Source organism: Arabidopsis thaliana, chromosome 2, assembly GCF_000001735.4.
Source record: "Arabidopsis thaliana chromosome 2, partial sequence".
Lineage (NCBI taxonomy): Eukaryota > Viridiplantae > Streptophyta > Magnoliopsida > Brassicales > Brassicaceae > Arabidopsis > Arabidopsis thaliana.
The window spans coordinates 8730707-8754239 of NC_003071.7; the positions used below are offsets into that span (position 1 = coordinate 8730707).

At 35.3% G+C, this 23533-nt stretch overlaps 5 protein-coding genes and 1 long non-coding RNA gene across 12 annotated transcripts; 2 read left to right on the forward strand and 4 right to left on the reverse strand.

Moving 5' to 3' along the window:
- The first annotated feature begins 2086 nt into the window (after positions 1 to 2086).
- AT2G07285 lies at positions 2087 to 2291 on the forward strand. The gene has a single exon (NR_140204.1). It is a non-coding gene; the product is annotated as an other RNA (long non-coding RNA).
- Positions 2292 to 2578: 287 nt separating this feature from the next.
- Positions 2579 to 5891, reverse strand: AT2G20250 (uncharacterized protein). 3 transcript variants are annotated; one of them, NM_001335671.1, is made up of 10 exons: positions 5605 to 5871; positions 5452 to 5529; positions 5213 to 5359; positions 5002 to 5124; positions 4773 to 4859; positions 4574 to 4679; positions 4440 to 4497; positions 3782 to 4362; positions 3537 to 3701; positions 3044 to 3457 (listed from the first exon to the last, which is right to left on the reverse strand). In NM_001335671.1, the coding sequence occupies exons 1-9, from the start codon at positions 5708 to 5710 to the stop codon at positions 3659 to 3661; spliced, it is 1329 nt and encodes a 442-aa protein (NP_001325242.1). In that variant the 5' UTR covers positions 5711 to 5871; the 3' UTR covers positions 3044 to 3457; positions 3537 to 3658. The 3 variants fall into 3 exon arrangements, with proteins under 3 accessions (NP_001325241.1, NP_179615.2, NP_001325242.1); NM_001335670.1 differs by having other exon boundaries at positions 2579 to 3457; positions 3537 to 4362; positions 5605 to 5891; NM_127584.3 differs by having other exon boundaries at positions 2579 to 4362; positions 5605 to 5891.
- Positions 5892 to 6027: 136 nt separating this feature from the next.
- Positions 6028 to 7061, forward strand: PSAE-2 (photosystem I subunit E-2). The gene is made up of 3 exons (NM_127585.3): positions 6028 to 6340; positions 6691 to 6756; positions 6834 to 7061. Exons 1-3 carry the CDS (start codon positions 6074 to 6076, stop codon positions 6936 to 6938), a joined length of 438 nt encoding a protein of 145 aa, NP_179616.1. The 5' UTR covers positions 6028 to 6073; the 3' UTR covers positions 6939 to 7061.
- Positions 6999 to 8971, reverse strand: AT2G20270 (Thioredoxin superfamily protein). 2 transcript variants are annotated; one of them, NM_127586.3, is made up of 5 exons: positions 8625 to 8971; positions 8441 to 8514; positions 7722 to 7796; positions 7536 to 7562; positions 6999 to 7371 (listed from the first exon to the last, which is right to left on the reverse strand). In NM_127586.3, exons 1-5 carry the CDS (start codon positions 8909 to 8911, stop codon positions 7295 to 7297), a joined length of 540 nt encoding a protein of 179 aa, NP_179617.1. In that variant the 5' UTR covers positions 8912 to 8971; the 3' UTR covers positions 6999 to 7294. The 2 variants fall into 2 exon arrangements, with proteins under 2 accessions (NP_179617.1, NP_001189560.1); NM_001202631.1 differs by having other exon boundaries at positions 7080 to 7371; positions 7722 to 7877; positions 8625 to 8954.
- A 62-nt stretch (positions 8972 to 9033) lies between these two features.
- On the reverse strand, positions 9034 to 11944 carry AT2G20280 (Zinc finger C-x8-C-x5-C-x3-H type family protein). Its single transcript, NM_127587.3, has 8 exons — positions 11473 to 11944; positions 11246 to 11330; positions 11002 to 11142; positions 10819 to 10910; positions 10080 to 10271; positions 9861 to 9991; positions 9662 to 9764; positions 9034 to 9548 (listed from the first exon to the last, which is right to left on the reverse strand). The coding sequence occupies exons 1-8, from the start codon at positions 11641 to 11643 to the stop codon at positions 9348 to 9350; spliced, it is 1116 nt and encodes a 371-aa protein (NP_179618.1). The 5' UTR covers positions 11644 to 11944; the 3' UTR covers positions 9034 to 9347.
- A 234-nt stretch (positions 11945 to 12178) lies between these two features.
- On the reverse strand, positions 12179 to 21609 carry XIG (myosin-like protein XIG; the record flags this gene model as incomplete). Of its 4 annotated transcripts, none has more annotated exons than NM_001335672.1 (39): positions 12179 to 12686; positions 12795 to 12859; positions 12949 to 13029; positions 13118 to 13174; positions 13279 to 13335; positions 13417 to 13516; positions 13608 to 13678; positions 13757 to 13867; positions 13951 to 14112; positions 14210 to 14353; positions 14439 to 14609; positions 14706 to 14789; positions 14875 to 14919; positions 15004 to 15115; positions 15215 to 15354; positions 15462 to 15674; positions 15792 to 15890; positions 16021 to 16140; positions 16288 to 16481; positions 16581 to 16758; positions 16834 to 16894; positions 16981 to 17090; positions 17183 to 17314; positions 17400 to 17570; positions 17670 to 17796; positions 17879 to 17916; positions 18014 to 18115; positions 18200 to 18257; positions 18558 to 18659; positions 18771 to 18917; positions 19033 to 19166; positions 19243 to 19392; positions 19667 to 19826; positions 19947 to 20005; positions 20111 to 20267; positions 20358 to 20503; positions 20596 to 20739; positions 20843 to 20968; positions 21376 to 21602. In NM_001335672.1, the coding sequence occupies 39 exons, from the start codon at positions 21376 to 21378 to the stop codon at positions 12569 to 12571; spliced, it is 4449 nt and encodes a 1482-aa protein (NP_001325368.1). In that variant the 3' UTR covers positions 12179 to 12568. The 4 variants fall into 4 exon arrangements, with proteins under 4 accessions (NP_001325368.1, NP_001325369.1, NP_001325367.1 ...); NM_127588.3 differs by lacking the exon at positions 21376 to 21602 and adding an exon at positions 21137 to 21172 and having other exon boundaries at positions 12309 to 12686; NM_001335673.1 differs by lacking the exon at positions 14875 to 14919.
- Positions 21610 to 23533: the final 1924 nt, after the last annotated feature.

Consider the following 23533-nt stretch of genomic DNA (forward strand, 5'->3'; position numbering starts at 1 on the left):
GTTGCCATATTTCATGGTTTGTCTCAACTTGAAGATGGAATTAGGATTTAGGAAGTGAATGCATTTCACCAAAATTTGATATGATCACATAACCTTATTTTTTTTACGTATTCCACTTTCATTACTGCAATTATAAATTTATAATTCTTCTTTACTCTCTTTTTCTCAACCATTCTATCAATAGATTTAACCACTTTTTTTTAACTAAATCGATTAAATTATGTCTATAATAAACTGTATTTTCTGCACCAAAAAAAAAATAATTAAAAAAAAATCCACGAGATAAACTGTATTATGTTAACGATTAACATATCAACCATTAATATTTATTGTTAAGTTGCGGGAAATAAATAAAACTGTGTAGTTGGTTGAAACTGTATTAACAATGAAAATAAGGAAAAAGTTTCAAATATTTGATTTTCTGTTACAACTTACAAGCTAAAAATAGATTTATATGGCATTATATGAAATATCACAGTTGCTAATAAATGATCCAAGAATCGATAATACAATAGCATGTTATATGTTTTATCATATATATGCAAGCAAGTATAAAAGAATAATGATCATCTACTCTAATATGTAATTTCATATACCCAATAGAATTGGGACCAGGAATATCTTAAATGGACCAACTAACTTATTCTCTTAGTGTCTTTTTTTCTTGTCCAAATGAAACCTTCCAAAAAACTAACCACATTGAGATAATGAGATGCAATATTTTAAATTGTTTGTTTTGACATTTAGTAACCGAGCATTTCTACAAGTTTTAGAGTAACTAGGCCAACACAACCTACAGATTTATTCGTCCATAATTTGTGAGTTATAATAATTTATATCGATTGAACTGATAAACAATTTTTGATTTTTTTTCTAATTATTATTTTGATGTATTTCTCTAATTCTCGAGTAAATGATTCACTCTATTTTTGTTTTTTTTGTAAGTTTTAATTATATTATTTAACACTTATTTACAAATACTTATCGTAAAAATATATGTTTTTAACTTTAAAGTATTTTTAAGTAAACGAAAAGTAGTGTTGATTTAATATCTTATATTTTGCTTAAAATAGATCTTATATTCAACTAATATTTATTGTCACTAATCCTATATATATTATAGTATATGAAAACATGAAATAAATTCTAATATCATATTATTTAATTTTTTTATACTTTAAAAAATCAAAAATTTAATAAATATTCCATTGATTTTATGTTTATACAACTTATTAAACCAAATTTAAACAAGTTAATTTATATATGAGTTTGATATACTTTGTAACTAATTACATTGAAACTATTTAATTAATAAGTTAAAACATATCAAATTATTATATAAGCAGTAATTAATGCATGATTTAAATTCATAATTAAATTAAACTAAATAATAATAAATATAATATGTTGATGCGATAATTTGCACCCAATGATCAAAATTTAGGAAAACCAATTAAGTAAAGAATAAGTTTTTTTGGTCCAAAAGGACAAGAGTGAGTTTTGAGCATTTTGGATAATTTTATCCTTTTCATTAAATTGTCTCACCTATATATAATTATAACTAATATGTTTGTAAACACATCTCAGTTGTCTATAATTGATATGCTAGACTCCGTTTTTAATATGTTTGGTTGGATGTCCAAATTCCATTTAATTATAATTCCGTTCATAAAGATGATTTTCTTAGAAAAGAAAGAATGTATGGTTGATTTGTTTTTTTATAAGAAAATTACATTGTGGTTCTACTATTGTACTTTAATTAGTACTTATCTAGTAATTGGGTTAGTGTACTAGTTACAGTCTTACAGACAAATAGGTTCACAATAATAGTAGTAGTTTAAACATGTTAACATACCAATATTGCTTATGCATGCCATAAAATACGATGTCATGTCATATCTACAATTTTTTTTAATGAATATCCTATCTAGTATCTACAAACACTTTAAAGGGTGAAAACATTCCGAAAAGAAAACTTTTTCCAATTGTTAGTTTGTATCAATGTAGACAACGTGGATACATCTCCACGCTTCAATTCTCGTTTCTCTGGTTAGACTTTCACATCATGAACCGGCTTTTATAACCCAAACGGCCATCAAACTTTCAACTATTCAACCAGTTCTTAGAATTTCGGTTCCGTTGCATTAAGTACAAGCTAACTTTTTTGACCCAATTTTGTGTCCCTCTAGTGAAAAACTAAATGTTAGTTTTTGGTTATAGATGTTTGTATTTATGAAAATTAAGAGTATATAACTATAAGAAATAAATACTAACTAACTAATTTGGGCCAGGAAGATGTCAGCAAAAGAGAAGATGGTAATAGTGTGGTACATTCACACGAAGTTGGGTTAAGGGAGACTAGCTGTTCTTGCTGTACTTTTTTTCTTTTTTTCTTTTTTTCACAACTATTCTTCTCTTATTAAAGATTGTTGTGACAAAATTATAAACATTAAAATATCGTTTCAAGTGTCTTGGATCAGTTTTGCAACAGCAAGAAACATATTAAACTGGAGAATTTTATGTTGCAGAGGCTTTAGAAGTTTTATTTTAGGAATCCGAAGCTTCTTGTTTGTGAATATGCATTGTGATCATCTTAATCTAAAGAATTTTTGTCAAATTGTGTAAGCCAAGTAAATATTGTCTCATAAATTAGTCCTTTCGAAAAATCACTTCCGGATACAACTTTAAACACTACAATTTTTCAGCTGACCATACACACAAAAGAATTCATAATTACAAAATTTATTGGGGAGAGACTCAAAGTAATGATAATTGATGTGAAATAAAGTACCATCAAATTAATATGATTAGGGGGAAGCAATTATGAAAGAACCAACCATATATATCTGCATTTACATATTACATTCCTTCCATTATTCATTTTTTTTTTAAATTCCACCTTTCTCAATCTGGTTAGTGATTTTTTTTTTAAATGAGTTCCAACTACTTTGGTAGTTGAGAAGAGTCTAAGAGGTTCATCAAAAAACAGAGAACAGAAACAAAGAAATCGTCAAGAATGGTGACCAATTACTAATGTCCCCATGAATAACTTTGGTATAAAGATTCTTTTAACATCTCAACCATATAATCAGTCTATGTCGGTTTGAATCATATCATTCATCTATCTTCTTCAATCAATTCATCAGTAATGTAGTTCGGACAAGATCTAAAATCATCGATACCTATGTCTTCTAACATAAATGTGTTACTTAAAGGAATGCAGAACAACGACATGCCACACAATCTTCAAAAATCAGTGTGAGTAAGTAAGAGTGATGCTGACCTGTGGCAACCAATCGGTTCGAGTAGTTCTTCTTTTGCTGCCTTAAGCTCATAGCCATTCTATGAATCAATCCAAACTTGAGGTGACTGAAACTGAAAGGGGATCCAATCATGAGACTTAAAACGATTACTCGTTGTAGGACTTGACGCTTCCAACAAATTTGAATTGCTGATGCTGGAAAATGGAAAGGATACTATGTCACATCCAGGGACTTTAAAAGGACAATGATCCACTAGAGAGTTTGAAAGATTACGATAATATGTGTAATCTCTGGTTAAACAATCTGAGCTGTTTGTGTGATGAAATGTCTGGAGCTCTTGGTTTGCAGCAACCACGTCTTCGTCATCAATAATATACCTCTCGAGTTCATCATGCTCAAAATGGCTGGCTTGGTTCGTTGTTGGTAAGAGGAAACTGCCTGAAATGGAATGAGAGAGCAGAGGTAAAGGGTACAGCTCCCTTGTAACCAAATCATGGGATGAAGAATAGTCAGAGCACCATGGATTGTCTGTCAAAGATGAGGATGATGCATTTGGATACGTGATGAGTCTTGTGTGATAACTAAGTGGAAAATCATCTGTCTTTCTGGTGCTTGCGGTTTCAGTATTCCACTCGAGAAGTAATGCAGATGAAGGCTCTCTATGTTCGTGTGATAAGTCCTCTGTGCTGTATCCAATTTCTCCTCTGTGATAATCCATTGAAAAAGGCTTGTAGTTTCTGAAATGGAGGCTAGATATGGGAGAACACTCCAAATTTTCTTCAACAGGAAACGACAGGAACTCCTTCTGTTTCAACAGTGGAGGTCGATAAACTGATTCCTTAGGATATAAGATGGGAAAGCTAATCTCTTCGGAATCTCTTGGGATGAAACTGCTCTGAACGTGAGGATACTGCAGCCTCGGGGTAATGTTATTTTCCAGCCATCCCTGCCAAGATATCAATCTCTCCCTTTCCATATGCAGACTGTGGTCAACTTCTGCATAGCTTTCATGGGACCTCTTAAGAAACTTTGAGCCAGGAGATTCAACAAACGTTCTTCTTTTGACTCTGGCCGTCGTCTCCTTGGAAAACCTAGAAGGCTGAGAAGGAAAAAAAAGTGCTGAGGATTGATCAAGATAAGCAATTGACAAATACTCAGGGATTCTATCAAGCTTACCTGTGTCTCCTCCGTACCAGGGGACAGCCGAGTTAGGAGAACAGAAACTAAATCATGCCTGAAAAATGATTATTTTCTGAGTGCATTATAGAAACAAGTATTAAGATTAGGATAAATTAACAACTATTGTGTACCCGTTTGAGGTAAGCTCAGGGATTTCAGTAAGCCATGTATCTTTGACCCACTGATGCAGTTTCTTTCTCTTCACAGAGAATATATCTCCTTTCTCTTCACTGATTCCTGATAATTCAAACTACAAAATCATATCTCTTAATTGTTAACTAGTATCTTTTGCTTCTTTGATATGTAAGAAGTAGAATATCCAACATCTACCTCCACTTTCAGATCTCAGATTGTCACCACTTGGAACTGTGTACCTATCTCTACTGAATGATGAAGAAGATCTCCCATTACATTTTCCTATAAACAACAGAAATCAGAAGAATGTTTATGGATCACTACTTCCAAAATACCAGTAAGAGATTCTACAGAAGTATCCGGATAAGAGACACGAGATCTTATCATGTGGCACAAACATGCACCAAGAAATCGAAGTAGCAACCTCTATCCCTTTGAGTCAAGTTGGCATGTAACATAGACGACCCACGTCTGGCACTATGAATGGGTGTGGAGAAGCTATAGCTCTTGGATCTACCATTATCGTCGCAGTCCGTTCCTGCACATCCTGGTTTATGAAACAGTATAGATGAAAATCCAGGGGAAAGCCAAGCAAACACTATCATCATCATCATCACAAAGAAAAGCTCAAAAACCTTTGTCTGGTTTGGCTCTGGATTCGAAGGTTTTAGGAATTTGTTGAACTTTATTTGATGGTTTAGAATCAGAAGATTCAGAGCAGTGACCAAAATTAGACTTTAACTTCTTAAAGAATGCAAACTCAGAGGTCTTGGCATCAATCGCTGCAAATAACCAATACCAGGCGATTTTCAATCAAATTCAACATTCTAAGAAACTCTACGCTTATTCACGTGAAGTAGACGCGAACACTTACATCCTCCGGCCTGAGATTCGTTCAAGGGACTCCGATGATCAGCATCGTCGAAACTCACCCTTCTCCTGCGTTTCAAATCTAAACCACCAGAAGGAAACAAAATTAAAACACACACACAAACTCACGGAAATCGAAATATATGTTGTAAGATACCTGAATTTGCTCGAGCGCTCGAAGGATCAGTAAACTTGAATCCGATTTGTGGATCGGTCTTATTTAGGGTTTCGCCAGCTTTCGTTCGCTGATTCCTTCTTCTCATCACCGAGTATCTGAATTCGTTCTACAGAATCGTGGATCAAACGCTGTTATAATCACGAAGGCGATGAAGAATGAGAGATTTCACATCACGCGTCCATGGCGATTCATAAGAATTTGAAATCGGAGAAGATGAGAAATGAATTTTGGCGGCAAAATCAATCAACCCTTATTACAGATTCTTTGCTCTAATTATATATTTCATTTTCTAAGGTTGCCACGTCATCACATTATCCAGACGATACTGATATGTGATCACACGTGTCATATCACAAGTGGTTTAAAACGATTCCTTTTAACCCCAAACAATCTAAAGCTTTGTCCACCTTTTCGGATCACTCACACAACTTCCAACGATCACACACAAATGGCGATGACGTCAGCAGCTACCGGATTTATTCTCACGGCCAACGTCCCGGCGGCAATAGGCGGTGGTTCTTCAAAGAGCACCACCATTGTGTCTTTCTTGCCGATGAGAAGCTTCGGTTCAAGGCTAGTAGTCAGAGCGGCGGAAGATACACCTCCGGCAACCGCCTCGTCGGATAGTTCTTCCACCACCGCTGCTGCTGCTCCGGCGAAAGTTCCGGCCGCTAAGGCTAAACCTCCTCCAATTGGCCCAAAGAGAGGATCCAAGGTACTTATTCATACATAATCTTTGATGCATGTTTATACTTCAAAATTTTGAGTTTATTGATGATAGCCAAGTTTGGATTACAATAAAGTTTCTGGACTATTTAGAATAATTTTGTAAGTATGGGGTCAATGTGAAACTTATATGAAGTTTTTGGACCTCTAGATCAGGATTAAAAGGAACTAACCCTTGTGGTAGAAGAAAATTCAAGCTTAATTAGATGCTAGTAGAGAAGATTGGACTAATATTTGAGCTAAACTGGGTATCATCAATAAGTTCTGGGTCTATTTAGTATACATATTAAGAGTTATAGGGCTACTGTGAAATTTATAAACAATTTTGAGGACTTACAGGTCAAGATTCTAAGGAAAGAATCATACTGGTACAAGAACGTTGGATCAGTTGTGGCCGTTGATCAGGTAATGCATTTACTTTTGAAGTTAACGATCTAACGGTTAGATATCGTTTCATCTTATATTCCGGTCTAAATTGTCAGGACCCGAAGACCCGATATCCGGTTGTGGTCCGGTTCGCCAAGGTGAATTACGCGAATATATCGACCAACAACTACGCATTGGACGAGGTGGAAGAAGTAAAATGAGAGACATGGTTTATCTCTAAACCGGTTCGTCTGTTTGTAATCTTAAACAAAACCGTATGTACCAAAAAGTTAACCAACAATTCATCTTTTATCTTTTACAATCTCAAGATCGATTTCCAAATATGCATTTAGCCACCCAAAAATGATTGCAAATTCCAAGTAGTGTGGATCAAACTCAGCAACTCCGGTTTAGTAACAGAACCCAGCATGACTCATTGACTGTTTTTTGTACGTAGAAAGAAACACAAGATTCTTATTGAAAATCTCTATATAGACAGTAAATTCAAACAGCAAATCATCTCGACTTCAATAAGGAAACATGAAGAATCACCAACCAGTTTCATCTCTAGAAATCTCTAGGTCTGACCGTTTTTTCCATTGGCTTCAGCTAAAATTGCTTCCAGCTCTCCTTTATTGTGCAGCTGCAATGTATCTGTTCAACAATAATGATATGCAGGTCAAGTTACCAGAAAAATCACAAGACATTGAGCAAGATCTTGAGTACTATCTATCTTGGTGCCAAAATACACAAAGACGATCTCAATTACATATTAGAAAAATCTCGGTGTTGAGGTAAGAAAGGAAGAGAGATTGTACCTGAGCAGCCACCAATGTGCTTGCCTCCTGGTCATGAACAAAAACATGATATCAAAATTAGATAAGTGATGGTCATAGCAAATGTAGTGGCTAAGATTTTATCGATAGTTTTGTTTTCAGGCAAAATAATCAAGAAAAATGATCAGAGTATAGTTAGTAACTGGCTTAAATGATGAAACAACTAACCGATGAAAACATTGGGAACAGTGTATTGTCCAGTAATTTTCTCCAACACATTCTGCAGCTGCGACCCTTCTGAACCTGGAAACGCCAAAAACCACCAAAACTTTTGTAAATGTTTCAGACCAATATCATGAGGCAGAGATGTTTTACCCAAAGAAACTAAACAAGACAAGAAAGAACAAATGGTTTTGGAAAGTCACCAAATCTTGACACGAGAAAAGATAACTAAGAAGATAGCAACATAATAGTTTCTAACAAATAGAAGCATACTGTCTAAGATTCAAAGGCAGGAAAGAATCTTCAATTTGAAAAATTTAAGCCATTAGAAGTACTAGCCTACCCGTTGATTCTTCATCAACAAGTCATTGGTCCAAGGAAAACTACAGTGGAAGTAAATTTTTCACATAAACAAGACACAGAATCTCTGAAATGTAAAGCTATCTTAGGCCATTAGAAACCCCCCTAACCATCATCAATCCTCCATCAAAATCTAATCAAAAAACATACAAACCAATTCAAGCAAGCAGCCAAATGAACCAGAAGATAAACAAGAAGAAGTTGGAAACAAGTATTAATTTCATCCAGTCAAAATGCTGAAACATTAGGGCACTTGTAACCAGCTCTTCCTTGATCGATATAAACAATATCACACACATTATCAAAACCAATATAGCAAACTACTCAGACCCATATAGCAAACCAAAGTAAAGAATTGAGCATACCAAGTTGATCCAATTCAACAACCAGTGGCTCAACTTGAAGACTCTTGAACAAGGACTTCACTTGAGACGAGTATCTTCACCACCAAAAAGAACAAACCCAGTAAAAGTATCAATATTGACAAACTAGATCATAAATTAACAAAACCCATTCCTCTAATTGAACCAAAAAGTATAGTGAACCTACGAGCACCAGGTTTTGGAGTAAACAACGACAGGGTTCTCTGCCACAGTCGTTTTAACAGTCTCCTCCAATGTCGATCCAGACGAAGACGATGATGAAGACATAGCCTTAACAGAAGAACAACGGAGTGGTGGCCACGACGCGATTCCGATAACTGTCGGCTTTAGACATCTCCTGAAAGGTAACATGCCCAAGTTTCTGATTCCGCTTAACATGGAGAAAGAGATTGCTGGATTTGAATTTAACGACGTCCATGTCATGTTCGCGAGGTTTACTGTTGCGGCTACCATGGCGATTTCTTCTTCCGACGAAATTGGATGCTTTTCTTATTTTTGCCCTCAGATTAATTTACCTCTTTTTATATCGCCGATATTTTTTGTTCTTTATTTATAAATATCAATAAAACAACTAAATATTCATAAGAATTGATTAAAATTCTTTGTTTTTAATACATTTCTGTAGTTTTTATTTTCTCTAGTAAGTTTACGACCTTTTATTTACACATCATGATAAAATTAACAACAACAAAGAAAGATGAAAATGATTGGACAAAAAAGATACTACTAGTTCTTTGATGAGGCCATTTAAGACTGTAAAACAGTAACAGAAATTATTCAACACCCCAAAATGGGGTTTGTGTCTGCAAAATCCAATCTATTGAAAGTACACAAAAACAAAACATGTGCTTTCTCTCCTCCACCTCTTCCTCTTAGACCATTTTTCATTTCAAGATGACCCTTCGTCGTTTGGCTCACGAATCTGGATCGATGTTTTCGACAAGCTTGCTTCCAATTCATCCAGCTCATCCATGTCTAGGTCATCATCATCATCATCGTCATCTTCTTCTTCTTCATTGACTTCTTTCGAACTCTGTTCAGCATCACCACTACTCTTGCTTGTCCCTGCCTCTGCTTCTTTGTTCTTTGCCTGAAAAGCAAAAAACTCAAGATTCCATTAACATGACTTGGTTGTTTTAAATGATGAGTGAGTGAGAGAGAGAGAGAGAGAGAGAGAGAGAGAGAGAGAGAGAGAGAGCTCACCTTTTGTTCAGTCTCTTCCTGCTCTCTTTCCCTCTCGTATTCTTCACAAGCCTCAGCATCATCCACAAACAAGCTTGCATTGGACAGAAACAGCTCCCGACCACTGAGGTTACAAATCCACACAATGAATCAGCTTCCAAGGACAAAAATAGAGTCACACTGGAGATGGATATGTAACAGAATGATGAATGGGGATTACCTCATACGGTCGTTCTTAGCTCTCTCCGCTTGAGAAGCAGCCAAACCGGCATCTCTCTCAGCAATTTTCTTCCTCTTCCATTCCATAAATAGTGCAGGAGTCATTTGTGTTGCGGTTTGCAGTTTTGCACGCTGAAACATAGAACAAGAAAACATGGGTCTCACAAATCAAGTACCGGGTCCTAGCAGCTATGAGGGAAACTTGAGGAGTATTTTAAACCTCGTTTTCGATTTCGTCCTCAACTGCCAGCTTCTTCGATGACTCCTCTTCCAAGAGGGCTTTCATTTGAGATTTAAGGACATATCCAGGAGGAAGCGCGTGTCTGTAATGACACTCTTTGCCACCATTGGGGCATGACCAGAACCACCCATACTGTTTCTTTTCCACAGCATCCAGAAAATACTTGCAAACCTATTATTTTTCAGTAAACACAAAAACAATTACAAGTCAATAAAACTCAGCGAGACAAATAACTCATGTGTTTAGGATAAGTTTATGAGATGATTATTGAGATGAGACGCAGAGATATTATTTCTTTTAGCATAGACGTATATAGTTAAGAAACATTTATTTCAAAATTATGATTAGCACTAACATCACCAAAAGCATGAGTTCTTGTCAGGCATGAACCAAGTGCGCAGAAAAACACAAGGGAACAACGGGAGGCATAATAACATCTAAGACCCTAATGGCTCTTAATATGAACCGTGCTATTAGCTAAAGGAAGCGCATCGTAAGGCGAATGCACATCAGCTAAAGGTTAATCACAGCAAGTGCAACCAAAACTAATGCATCACTTCACATAATACACGTTAAAAGGCTGTATATTTGAACACAAACCAGTTCAGACATTTTCACAGTGCATTAACAAGAGAAAAGCTACTAATAACTGATAAGCATGTCCCGACAAGCATATAATAAAAAGTCCGAGAAACACAAGATAAGAGAAACAACTTACGATATCTGTTGGCTTATTCTGATTATATTCATTTTTCTTTGATTCAACAACCTTTTCAAGGGTCTCTTGATCCCACTCATCCATATCTCCATCTAAAGCCATATAAAAAAGGCAAAAATATGACCATCATCCAAAGGACCAAAGGGATAGATATATAAGACACTTTGTGCCACACTTTTATACCTTCATCACGCGTATCACTGTAAATATCAATCTTCTCACCCTTCCTTTGAATGTTCAAATCATGAGAGAATTTGCACTTGAAACCCTTTTGACACTGCCCGGCCTTGAAAAACTCACAGAGTATAGACTTTGGATCCACACCTGCCAAGATACATCACCAAAAACAACACACCGTATTCAATAAATAATACCGAAACCAAAGTGAACAAACCAGAGAAACAGTATCAACATTCAACATACATACCTACAGGAACTTTGGGCTGACTAATAGCTACCTTGAACAACTCATTCAATTCCTGTTCTCTCGCTTTCTCTTCCTCTTTCTTTTTCTGTCCTCAAAAAAACCATTTTTCTTGGTAAGAACTTATCTCTCACACTAACTCATTAGACATATTCAAAAAATCTACTCCACTAGCCTCCTAACTTCAAATTCATGAAGAAAACTCAAAACTCATCTCAAGAGACGTGTACCTTAGCTGCAGCTTTAGTTGCATCGGGTTTAGGCTGAACAGATTGCTTGAGACTCTGAACATACTTCTGAACATTCTTGCTCTTGTTCTTGTTTTTCAATCCGAAAGTTTTGTCTTCCACTTGTTTCTGCTTCTTCGCCAAATCAGCCTTTGGTTGTTGCTTTGGAGGCATCTTCAAACACGTTCAATCGATTTAAGGAAAAAAAAAACGCAAACTTTTTTATTGTACACGGATCCGATGGAAGGTTCTCTAAAGCTAATGTATCAAAATTAGGGTTTCTAAGGTTCTGAGTGAAAACGAAAACCTAAATTTGATCGGTAAAAAAAATCCCAGAAATCTGTATTGAAGCAAAACGGCGGAGATGAAGAAAATTTGCCCAGAAACAGAGAGACCCTAATGAGTAAAATTACCGATCGAGATAGGAGAAAGAGATGAGACAAAGGTACAACATTTGCCTGGTATTAGCCATTTGTCTACACTGATACGAAACACTAGCTTTTACTATTGTTGGGCTCACCTCAATATAAATGGGCCTAAATTTATAGTCCATTTAAGGCCCAGTTTTAGGTCACTCATCTTATAAAATTTCCAAACCAGAAGAATGAAAAAATGCTGCCAAAAAAAGGAAAAATGAATCATAATCATGTTTTAATAATAATCAAGATTTAAATTAACACAATAATGCAATAATGAGAAAATGCAATAATACAATAATGCAATTTTTTTCTATTAACTTGATTCCTTTGTACAAACCATAAATGGGTGGAGACAACTTCTCAGACTCAACCAAAAAAAAGAGCTAAATTACAAAAAGAAATAAATTTTTATTTCAATCACGAAAATAATGAAAGAAAGACTGCACAACACCAACAAGAACAATCCATTAGCCAAGCTTTGTCTCTTTTTGTTTACTCCCAGCAAAACAACATATACTCTTTATGAAATCTCTGGGATGATTAGAGAATTACAATGATAAACAAATAAACAAATCGGCGAATCTAAAAATTTCTTCGCAGCAATTTTCTCTGAGATTCTTCTTCATGCTTTTGCATGGTGTTCTTGAAGGGTGGCAGTTTTGGTTTCTCTGAATTACTTACTAATGTAAGAATATGAAAGATGGATTTTCCAGAAGTTCCTCAGCAGGTTTCACTTGGGCAAAGTCCTTATCTTGCATTGAACTACATAAGTCATCGATCGACAAGGATATGATGTTGCTGTGCATGGCCAAAAGGAACGGTTTTGTTAGTTTCTAGAAAGATAAATGTCATCATGACTTTGGATCATAAAAGCAAAAGATAGAGATGATGCAAAGCTACACTTACCTAGAATCCTCTTTTAACAAGAAGTCGCTGCTGTCTGTCATAACTCCTGTCATGCTTGCAATTACCTATTGATCGATGAGCAAGCATTAAACTACTAGAGCAGAGGATCTTCATATATGTCAAGAGAAGAGAACTATTTCCTCAGAAAGCTTACATCTTGGGAAACACTCTTTGTGTTGTAGATTTCATCCTTGTACAGAGTACACAGTTTAAAATGCTGCTGTATTTGAAGGTTCTGAGTGAAGGTAAAATGGTGTAAGCATAATTACAATGTCAAAGTTCTCCAGTTATCGGTAAAAGAGTTGGTTGATAGAGAGACTTACTGGACACAGATCATTTGCAATCTCGTCGTATGAGATGTTGTATTTCTTATGGATGAGCTGTTGCAGACGCAAATTCAAGGGGGAAATATGTGAGAAATACAAACTCTTACTAAGATTCAAGTAAATTTGCTTAGACAACATTTCTTAAATTCAAAACATACCAAGAATCCAACAGCTTGTCTGGTATGCTTGAGTTCATCCCAGGATGAGCCAGCATACTATCAGAAGAGATATTGTGTTATGTATTAACCCAATTGACGATGACGAAAGAAGAGAAAGGAAACTGTACTTGGGATTACCTCTTCTTTTGTTTCGCAGCACCATTTCTCTAACTTTTCTAAACCAGATTTTAGATATTCTCCATTGATAAATGAACAGTTATCTGGACGCGTGACAAGGCTGCAGATCAGAAAGAAGAGGTTGATAATAGTCTGCTTATCATAGAGATGCATATTTAATATTCCATTGATAGACAATAACAATTTCTCACCTGTTACATACTTGGACATTGATGAGTGAGAAAGCCTGAGAGAATATCTTTTGGATAAGAACCGGAGGAACCTGTAACAACAATAAGCCATAAGAATTTCCTGACATTTAGAGAGATAAGAGCAGTGAGTGGAAACGAGTTTCACATACAAAGCTCTCTTTTAGTGTGCTTAGCAGTGCATCGAGGCCTTCAATAATGTCTTGCCAGTAGTTAGCAGTGGTTATAGATATTAGCGCATTCCCCTTAAATGTTTTTGGTGCCTAGAAAGATTCTCTCATGTCAGCTTACAACACATACATACAAAGGAAAGATGAAAGTAGAGAAGCATTGTGGATCATGTCACCTGGATGCAGAGAGCAAGGACAGTGTTCAACTCCTTTTTCAGGTTATCCCAAATGATTCCTAAAATCTTTTCAACATATGCTTCAAGTTGCTGCTTGAAATGCAAAGCTGGATCCTTGGCATCAACTGGTCGAATAGCTTCAGCCGCTGGAGAACGGAAACCCTGTTAAAATATAAGGTAAGGATTGTTTAGCTTTTGGAGCAGAAACTCATCAATACAAGATTAAAAAGAAAAAAAAAAGAGAGAAGAGTATATATACCTTGGTCATCCATCGGACTAAGGAAGGTGACTGTCGAAGTGGAGTGGCCCCGGTTCCACCAGATTTCAGACTTTGTTGGAGCATGAATAATAATGTTGACGTATTGGATAACCAATATGCCAAATTTGCGTCGTTATCTTCATCCTAAAAATAAGAATCACTAATCATTCAAATCTGATAAAAACCAGATTTGTACTGACGTAGACAAGACAGCATCCCATTTTAGTACCTTTATAGCAGAACCAATCATTTGAACGAGGCGATCAAAGACATTGGTTCTTTCAGCTTCAAAGGATTTCCAATGAAGAAGACATTTGTAGATGGTAAATGCCGCTACAGGCTTCCCCTGGCTGAATCCAACATTCTTTGTGACAGAGTTGATAAGGGCATCGACATCCTCCTTTTCCAAAAAACCCAACAAATCTCTCTTCAACCAAAGAGGGGATATATTAAAGATGAGAAGCACATAAAAGAGTAATTTAACGAAACAACATACATGTTGAGGATCAATATGGGATCCCCTTGACTTAGTGTCAGATCCTGATTCTTGTATCCTTGGTGGTGTTGTAAACTCCGCTCCCTGCAAAGACGGCTTTTAGAGATATATAAACAACTGGAGCAGAACTTCATATAAAAGTAGACAGAAAAGGAAAGACATAATTTACACTGAGTTGACTTTCTTCGCTAGTAAAAAGGCCATTTTGCAAGTTCTAAACAAATACGAGCAATATTGTAATTAGGATGATTGAGAGAGTCAGATGTAGACATCCAAATATTTCTCTGGGCATGTCTACCTTTAATGGAGTAGAAAGGAATCGTCCTGATGCTGTCTTAACAGGAGTGGTTAAGACAGATTCCTTCAAAAAGTTATTCTCAAGTTTCACCTCCTTTAATTTCTCTTCGAGACTGCAAATGAAGAAAAAGCACATATGTTGACTGTCAGTGGTAATGAAAGCCTTAATATCTCTGTGAAAATTCAATAGCCAAAAGACCAATAGTGAATACTTGTGCATGGCGGTCTTCAAATTATCAATTTTGTTTTCAGCGTCTAAAGCCTTCTTCAGCCTCTCTTCACTAATTTTCTTTGTCTCCTCAAACTTTTTCTCTGTTTCATCAATCTTCAGCTCCAGCGAAGTTACCAGGGACTGCATATGAAAGAGATATGAATTTAAATATTTTAATTGTTTTCCACAGCTTTGAAATCCTTAGTAAGAAGCAAAAAAACAAATACATAACAGAGCAAATTCCCTACCTTGAGTTTTTCGTTTTCACTAGTGAGTTTCTCCATTAGCACGGTGTCAACAACAGGAACCTCCTTTACTACAGGAACAATTGCTGCAGTCTTTTTTGCAGCTTCCACTTCCTTTAAGAGCGATACCTTGGTTTCCTCGAACTGGAGTTGTATTTCTTCCAATGCTAATTGTAGTTTTGCGTTTTCTTGGGCTTTACTTACTTCCATGTCCACCTACAATGTAAAAGCCACAAAACAGGTGAAGGATGTGTTGAACCAGGAACAAGAGAAAAGAAAACGTTTGAGGATGGTGAAAAACTGAAAAAGATAGAGAGCTGTGTTTTATCTGACCCTCATGCGTTTCTCTAGGTCCAGTCTCCATGTGAGTTCTTCCACTTTCTCCGCAAGCATACTCTTGGCAGCTTGAAGGACTACAGTGTCCCTCGCATCCTGCAGGAGATATGAAGGCATCAAAAGACCAAACATTATCTGAGGTGTTACAGTTTCCATGTGAAATGCTTAGACTGTAACATAAAAAAATAAACAGACACAGACAGAAGTGAGAGGTAGAAAAGCACACCGTCTTAAGCTTTCGCAGTTCTTTACGGGCTAGCCTTGCTCTCCATGCACTTTGTGTTGTAATTGCTGCTTTTTTCAGCTTCTTGTAGTGCAACTCGGCCCGGAGTCTACGGCAATGGCTCTGGTATATGCAATGAAAAATTAAAAATCAGAGTCTAGAAGAAATTTTGACGAGTGAGAAAAGGCTGCGAAGCTCAAAGATGAAAAGTAAAAGGAAGAGACAGTTTTTATTCCATTAATTTTCCCAATAATAATAAGATTTCTCCACCTGAATCACAGTTGTGGCCTTGGTCTTCCTTCGTAGTACGACACGAGCAGCCATACCGCGCAAACCTGACTGAACTGTAACAACAGCTTCAATGTAAGACCTCTTCCTATCAAGGTGGATCCGCAAAGCTCTCTGGATCTTCAAAGCAGCAGCTTCTCTGCGCAAGTTCTCAAATCTATATCGAGCAACTTGACCTGTTAATGATGGATAACAAAGCAGATAATAAATGAAAGATTCACATTTATTCTTCTGAATGGTTAAGTTAACTTATATTCTTTACAGCTTTTAGATACCTCTGTACACAGCCTGTATATTTATTGCAGCGTTGCGGAGCATTATAAAGCTTTGGCGGGTCAGGTAGGAGCGGAATTTCCACTGGATAATGCAGGCTGCTCTTCCTAATACCTCAGTCCTCCGATCATCTAACTCAGCCATCTGCCCAGCCTTGAGAAAAACCTTTGTCTTTCCAATCTGTGAAAACAAGTACATCAAATACCAAGCTCGTCTGGCCAGAAAAGTATTCAAAACGTGACGTTCACAAAGTACCTGGAACCCATTGAGTCCAACTGTCTCCAAAAGTTTCTTGCACGCTGCTTTCTCATCAGAACTAGCAGGAACAAGCCGTAAGTTTAGAAAAAAAAATTCAATACAGTATTGGGTAAGCTTTCAACCTCTGAATTGAGAGAGGCATACCTCTTATCCAAAGTAGCAGAATCTAGGATACCAAATCTGTCCAGGAATTCATCAAAATGTTTTCGCGTAGGATATCCAGCACGGCAAACCCTGATTGTCTCCATCACACCCTAAAAATATGCTTATACAGAATTTTTAAACTCGCACAGAGTAATAACAAGCAAATGTGCACAGACAAACAAAAAAAGTAAGTAAATCTCACCCCACAACGTAGCTGTTGCAGGCTATTTTGGTTCTCAAAGATAGAAGGCTTCAGGAGATTATTGGGCTTCACGCAACGAATATAGTGAGGCTCAGTAGTATTAAGACCTTCAATCAATGATGCCAATTGTTGCTGCATAAAAGTAAGACAGTTAATTTAGTAATCCTGTGATGGAACCGAACGATTTTTACATAAAAACTATCTCATTTCACTGCACCTTAAATTGTGAAGCTATAGAAGAGAACTTCGACTGTTTGTTAGCATCTTCCACTAGAGGAGGAAATAGACCTGCAATAAAAGTGCACCTAGAAGCACCTAGCAGAGCCTGATGCTCTGCAACAACATAATCTTTGTTCTTTTCCAGAAACTGCTCGGTCTGGTAAGTGACCTGAAAAGATAACTCAATATTTTAGGATATAAACAAATAGTATTTCAGGACATGATTGCATTTCATAAATTCAGAATGCTAAAACAGGTTTTTACTCACATCACCAGCATAGTGGCAAATTGTGAAGTCAGTTCGAGATAATTTTGGCTTGCTAAAGTACTTGTTATCTTTCAATGTTTCGTACAGCTTCTGAGAAAATGTTTTATGTGTTGATCTTGGGAACATGCTGCAAGATACAGGTATACAACTTCAAATCACCGGAGAGACAAAATATGCGGAATAATAGCAATTGAAGCTCTTAGGCTTACCAAGCCTCGTCCAGAAGTGCAATAATACCACCACGTTTCTGAAACGTAAGAAGACAATGATGAACATGCGAGTTTAACTTAAAATGGAAGCTATACACTAAGAGCTTGCAGATAAAACGTAGTGAAACTAGTTACCTTCTCAATAAGTTCCAAAACATATCGATTATCTGGGAAAGTAATTTGGCTCCACTCAATTTCTTCTTTCGTGTACTCTTCTTGTTCCATTTTCAAGACGTGCTGCCCAGAAAAAGTAATGGATAAGAATGGAGAAAGGCTGAATTAAAAAAAAACATTATCAGAAGGAGCAGGCCTCAGACAAACCTGAGTAAAATGTTGCTGAAGTTTCTCATTTGTCAAATTGATGCAAAATTGCTCGAAACTGAAAAAAATCATGCACTAGTAAGCATCAAAAGCAACATGCACTTGAAATGTTTTCCCATTCTTCCATATCAGAATGTAAATATTCTTAAGAATAGCAAACACTGTCTTATAAATAAAATTCCAAAAGTTAAAAGTCTCCCGTTTTCTTGATATACAGTAATATCAATGAGAATACCCCATTCCAAAACTAAAGGTTCATGTCATGTGTCTGATGTTTCATGTGAGCCTTTGTTCCATAGTATTATACAAAACCGGTTTTATTGCATTAACCAAACATAAGGCATACCGGATTACGCACCTGTTTGTCTTAAAACTCTCAAATCCATATATATCCAGCACTCCAATCATGTCTTTTGAGTCAGGATCTTGCCCAATTGAATTATTGATCTTGTTTACGATCCTACAAGAGCAATAAGGGAAGTTAGCAAAGAGTAATGAAAGTAACTTTCGGAAACAAGAAAAAGAATCATCCAGCTGCAAGAAATAATGTGCTCGTAAATACTACACATACCAATCAAACAATCTTGAGTATACAAATTTTGCCAAGGCATCTCTACTGAGGGCCGCAGAATTTGGATCCAGACATCTGGAAATTGTTTCTTCAGGTGTCACCATTATACGTTTACAAAGAGAATCTTCCAGTGCCTGCTCATCACACCTGCAGAAATTCATGGAATCAGGAATGAGTTATTTTCACATTATCACATATTCAATAAACCAAGTATCAGAAAGGTTGCATTTAACATTAAAATTCAACTCAGTTAGTTACACACATGAAAAGCTCAGCCGCAATCTTCAGGTATTTCTTAGACTCATCAGTTGGAACTGAGGAGTCTGGTTCTTCTCCTATTGCAAATTCTATGTTACCTAGATGAAGAATAGCTGCTACAACTCGAAATATTGCTTCCTGACAAGAAAGTGATATAAAATACACTCATATACCAATATCACCATTTTTACTAGGAGAAGGGTAAGAAAACTACCTGTTCCTCTAAATTTATCCCAACAATTCCCATTGCTTCTCGAGTTTTAGTGTACTCCTTTGAATCATCCACCCCGTCTAACTTAATACAATGAGATTGATTCAGATAACGGAATTCTGTTGGATCGTTCAACTTTAGTTTTCTTTTGTCCTGTCAAATAATAAAAGGAAAATGAGAAGCATCAGGACATAGTTTCAGAGATTTGGGCTTAGAAAACACTGCCAAATTTCAATGCAGTTTTCAAACTTTCAGTAAATGGGAACAAGGGATACAAGAGACTAAAGATAAATGGATTTTTTTACTATTTATCAAAATAGTTAGTCGTGGATAGTGTAATCCTGATTGATGGATATATCAAATCTTCCAGATAGAAGAATCTCTAACAACTCTGGCATGTTAGAAAAGAAAGAAAAGCCATATGTACCTCTGGGGGTGCAGCACAAAGCATGTAAAAACAGTGATAGTTTCTCTCGGGATCTGACACTTGGCAAACCCGTGATCTCTCTAGCAAATACGTCCTGATAGCAGCTCCTGATATCCTTCCCCTTTGATCGAACTGAATCTCCACGAATTTACCAAATCGACTGCAACATGATAATGATTGTCCAGATGAAAAGGTGATGAAATATTTGGTCAATGGATGGTGAGTACAAGAAATGATGAAAATTTGTGAGTTTGTATGCGTGTGTGTGTGTTACATTCACCTTGAATTGTTGTTCTTGACGGTTTTTGCATTTCCAAATGCTTCTAAAACAGGATTGGACTGCACACAAACCATTCATGTCAAAGAATAATCTTTCACTAAACTCTAGAAATCCTGTCTTTGACAATCCACAAGGTCTATAATAAACTATTTGCCATTAGTTACCTCCAAAACTTGATCTTCGACAGTCCTTCTGTCAGAAACAGCTCGACCTCCCATTTTCGCTAGATATTTCATAAGCATTTTAGCAGTCTCAGTCTTCCCTGCTCCACTTTCACCACTTACTAAGATTGATTGACTAATTCCCTCATTAATCATTTGTCTATACAAACAGAAAACAAAAATGTCAAAACAGAAATCCACCAATGATGAATGGAACAAGAGAAAAACTTCAAAGTTGAATGGCAAGCACCTGTAAGCTGCATCCGCAACTGCAAACGGATGGGGACTCAATTCTCCCAAAGCGGCTCCTTTATATTGTGCCATCATATGGTCATTGTAAAGATTCGGTAGTTGTTTAAAAGGGTTTACAGCAATCAATATATTTCCTGTGTATGTCTAGTAAGCAAAAAGAAAGCAATTTTTAGGCCAATCTTACAGAGCAAATTGAAAAAAAAAAAAGAAAAACCAGCGAACAGAAGGAGACTCACATATATTTCATCTATATAATATCTTGATTTCAAATTTTGTAGGACTCCTGGTTCATGTAAATACGCTAGTGTTGTCATATCATCCACTCCAGAAGGAGGAACTTCCATATCTTTTGGATATGTATTTGAACCTTTGGCAACAACCTGAAAAAAAAATCAACAGAAGTATGAGAAACAATCTCATTAAACATATACAGATTCCATCCTTAAGCATCGGGAAAGTATAACTAAATTCGGTTATACATACCGTCTTCCCTGAGGTACATTGGACCTTTATATCTTCTCCATTAACCTCAACAACTTCACCATCTATCCATGCCTCCTCTGGATCTTGCACCCAAACAATCGAGCCAACTTTAACTGTAGAACAAGCCTGAACAACAACCACCAATCAATTACATACCATTTTATAAATATAAAAACTTCTCAAACTATGTGAGAGGACAGAAACAGCATTCAATAGTCTAGTTTAGAGTCTTATGGTCCAAGAACTAAGACCCCACAAAATTTGATATCTGAATATAGAGAATTTAATAATAACCATGAAAGCAACAAATGAGAAAACCTTAAAGACCATGTTCAATCTCTGTATCAACGACAGAGCATAATTAAATGAAACCCAGAAGAAGCAAACACACACAAAATTTGGAAGAAAGTATCAAAAGTTAACACATTTGCCGTTTGCAACAACAACAAAAATCAAAACTTTAAGTAAAACAAAACGAAAGAAACGCTACAATGGAATTAAAACGGTTGATAAACCCAGAAATTTAAAAGTACCATTTTCACCGGAGATGAATCAAATCAGAAACCCAAGAGATAGATTCCTGTAGCAACAAAGAATCATTCACTTGCTTGAGCTAGAGACGAAGTTCAATGTGACTCAGAGTGTGAATGCAAATAATAGGATTCTCAGAGAAAGAGATTTGTATCTTATAGAGAGAGTTGAGAGATATATGTATGTGTGAAAAGCTTTTAAATTAAAACCCTTTGACAACAAAACAAATTGCTAATGAAGAAATCATAAATCTTCTCTTCCTCTTATATAGTTTTCACCTATTTTTTGCTGTTTTCTTTTAATTTCTTCTCTTTTTCTACTTCTGTGAATAAATTAGTCTTTCTAGAGTAAAGTAATTAAAGGGTAATTTACTACCAAAAAAATATTAAAAGGGTAATTTAGTATTAATTAACAGTAAATTCCAAAAATACCTATTCTGATTCTAATCACTTTTGTTATTTTCTAGAGATAAAATGGGAAAATCCAAATTTAACAAAGACGAAATTATCAAATTCTTTTGTTTTTTCCATCTTTTGCTTCTTTTACTTAAAGTTGATAACTTTTCCCTTATACACTCTAACTTATCAAGTTATTGTCTCTAAACTCTTATGTGAAACGTCATATTCACATCATTTTAATTAAACTAATTAGACATTTCTAAATGCTTATTCAGAAGTGAAATTTTCTTTATGTCATTAATTTTTTAGTAAAAAATCTCAGTGAACCTATGAAATGATAAAATGTGACTTGATTTAATGGAAATGTTAAATATTAGAAAATATATGTTAGAAAGAAATTGAGTTAATATTAGATCATTTATTTTATAAGAATATATTATAATCTATTCATGATTTATAGTATATGATAGCTAAAACACTCAAGTTATTTAAAAATATATGTTAATAATAGTGAAAATAGTTAATTTTAAGATTAATAGTATTAAGGTGCTTTGTTAATTTTCTACTTTATTAGCATTAAATTGAGTTAGATTTTTCTTTACTAATTAAAAAAAAAAATACTATGTGCCTTAAATTTATTTAACTTTTTAGAAAGTTTGTCTTTTGATTTCGAAAATGAAAATTCATAAATAGTGTCTTATATAATAGTTTTATTTATAAATATGGTTTCTCTACACCTACTCAGAAAGTTAGTAAGCCATACATTTGGATTCGATTATTGAAAGAGATTGAACATCAGGTGCCAAAGTGTCTGGTTAATTGGTGGTTTAACTTAAACCACTTGCCTACATAAACCTTCCACGTTTTATACTAATAATATGTACACGAAATTAGAAAAACATATTACAACAAGTCAACAACTGTGGTGAGGTCCTTTTGAATTGTAAACTTTGTGTTCATTTGTTTATTTAATCGAAATTACATGTGAGATTTTTTTGGCATTTTTTTTTTTTTTTTTTTGAACAAAGGCTTCTTTTTTTTTTCCGTAAACAATACGAAGATAAATCAAATACAACAAAAAAATTAAGTGATTAAGCGACACCTTCACCACATACTTGAGACTTAAGCAATAATTATTACAATTTTTTTTGTCACTTCCATGTGTCGATGTTACTTGCCGGTGAACATGGTTTATATTTATATCTTTTGCTGCTATATGATTAGAAAACAATAGTGAAACTGAAAAAGCCGGTGTTAGTTTCACTTTTTGATAGATTTTTATGTATTGGGATGAAAGAACAAAACTTTTGTGGTTTGTTTAAATTGCTATTGTTTTTTTCAATCATTCTTGTTTTATTTTTGCTATAAATTTTGTTTCTGCTTGGTCTTTATTATTATACTAAGTGATTAAGTTTAGAAGATCCAAAGAACAAACATAATTATTGGAACAAATATGCATGTCAATTGGGTTAGTCTGCAAAACCCGCATATATTTGATCTCGGTCCGTACAAATAAAAATTTATATTTTAAAGATCAACATGACCCTAACCGATACGGCTAGGCAAAAAAAAAAAATTGTAAATTATAAAATTTCTTAAAAAATAATTGTAGATGAATTGAGTCAATCAAAATTTAAATAACCGTTAAAGCCAATTTAATTTAGAAGATTTTCTTTTTTTTTAAATCAAATAAATTTAATTGAAATTTAAATAACCACTAAAGCCAATTCAGTTTATAATTTCTTTAATATTTTAACATGTT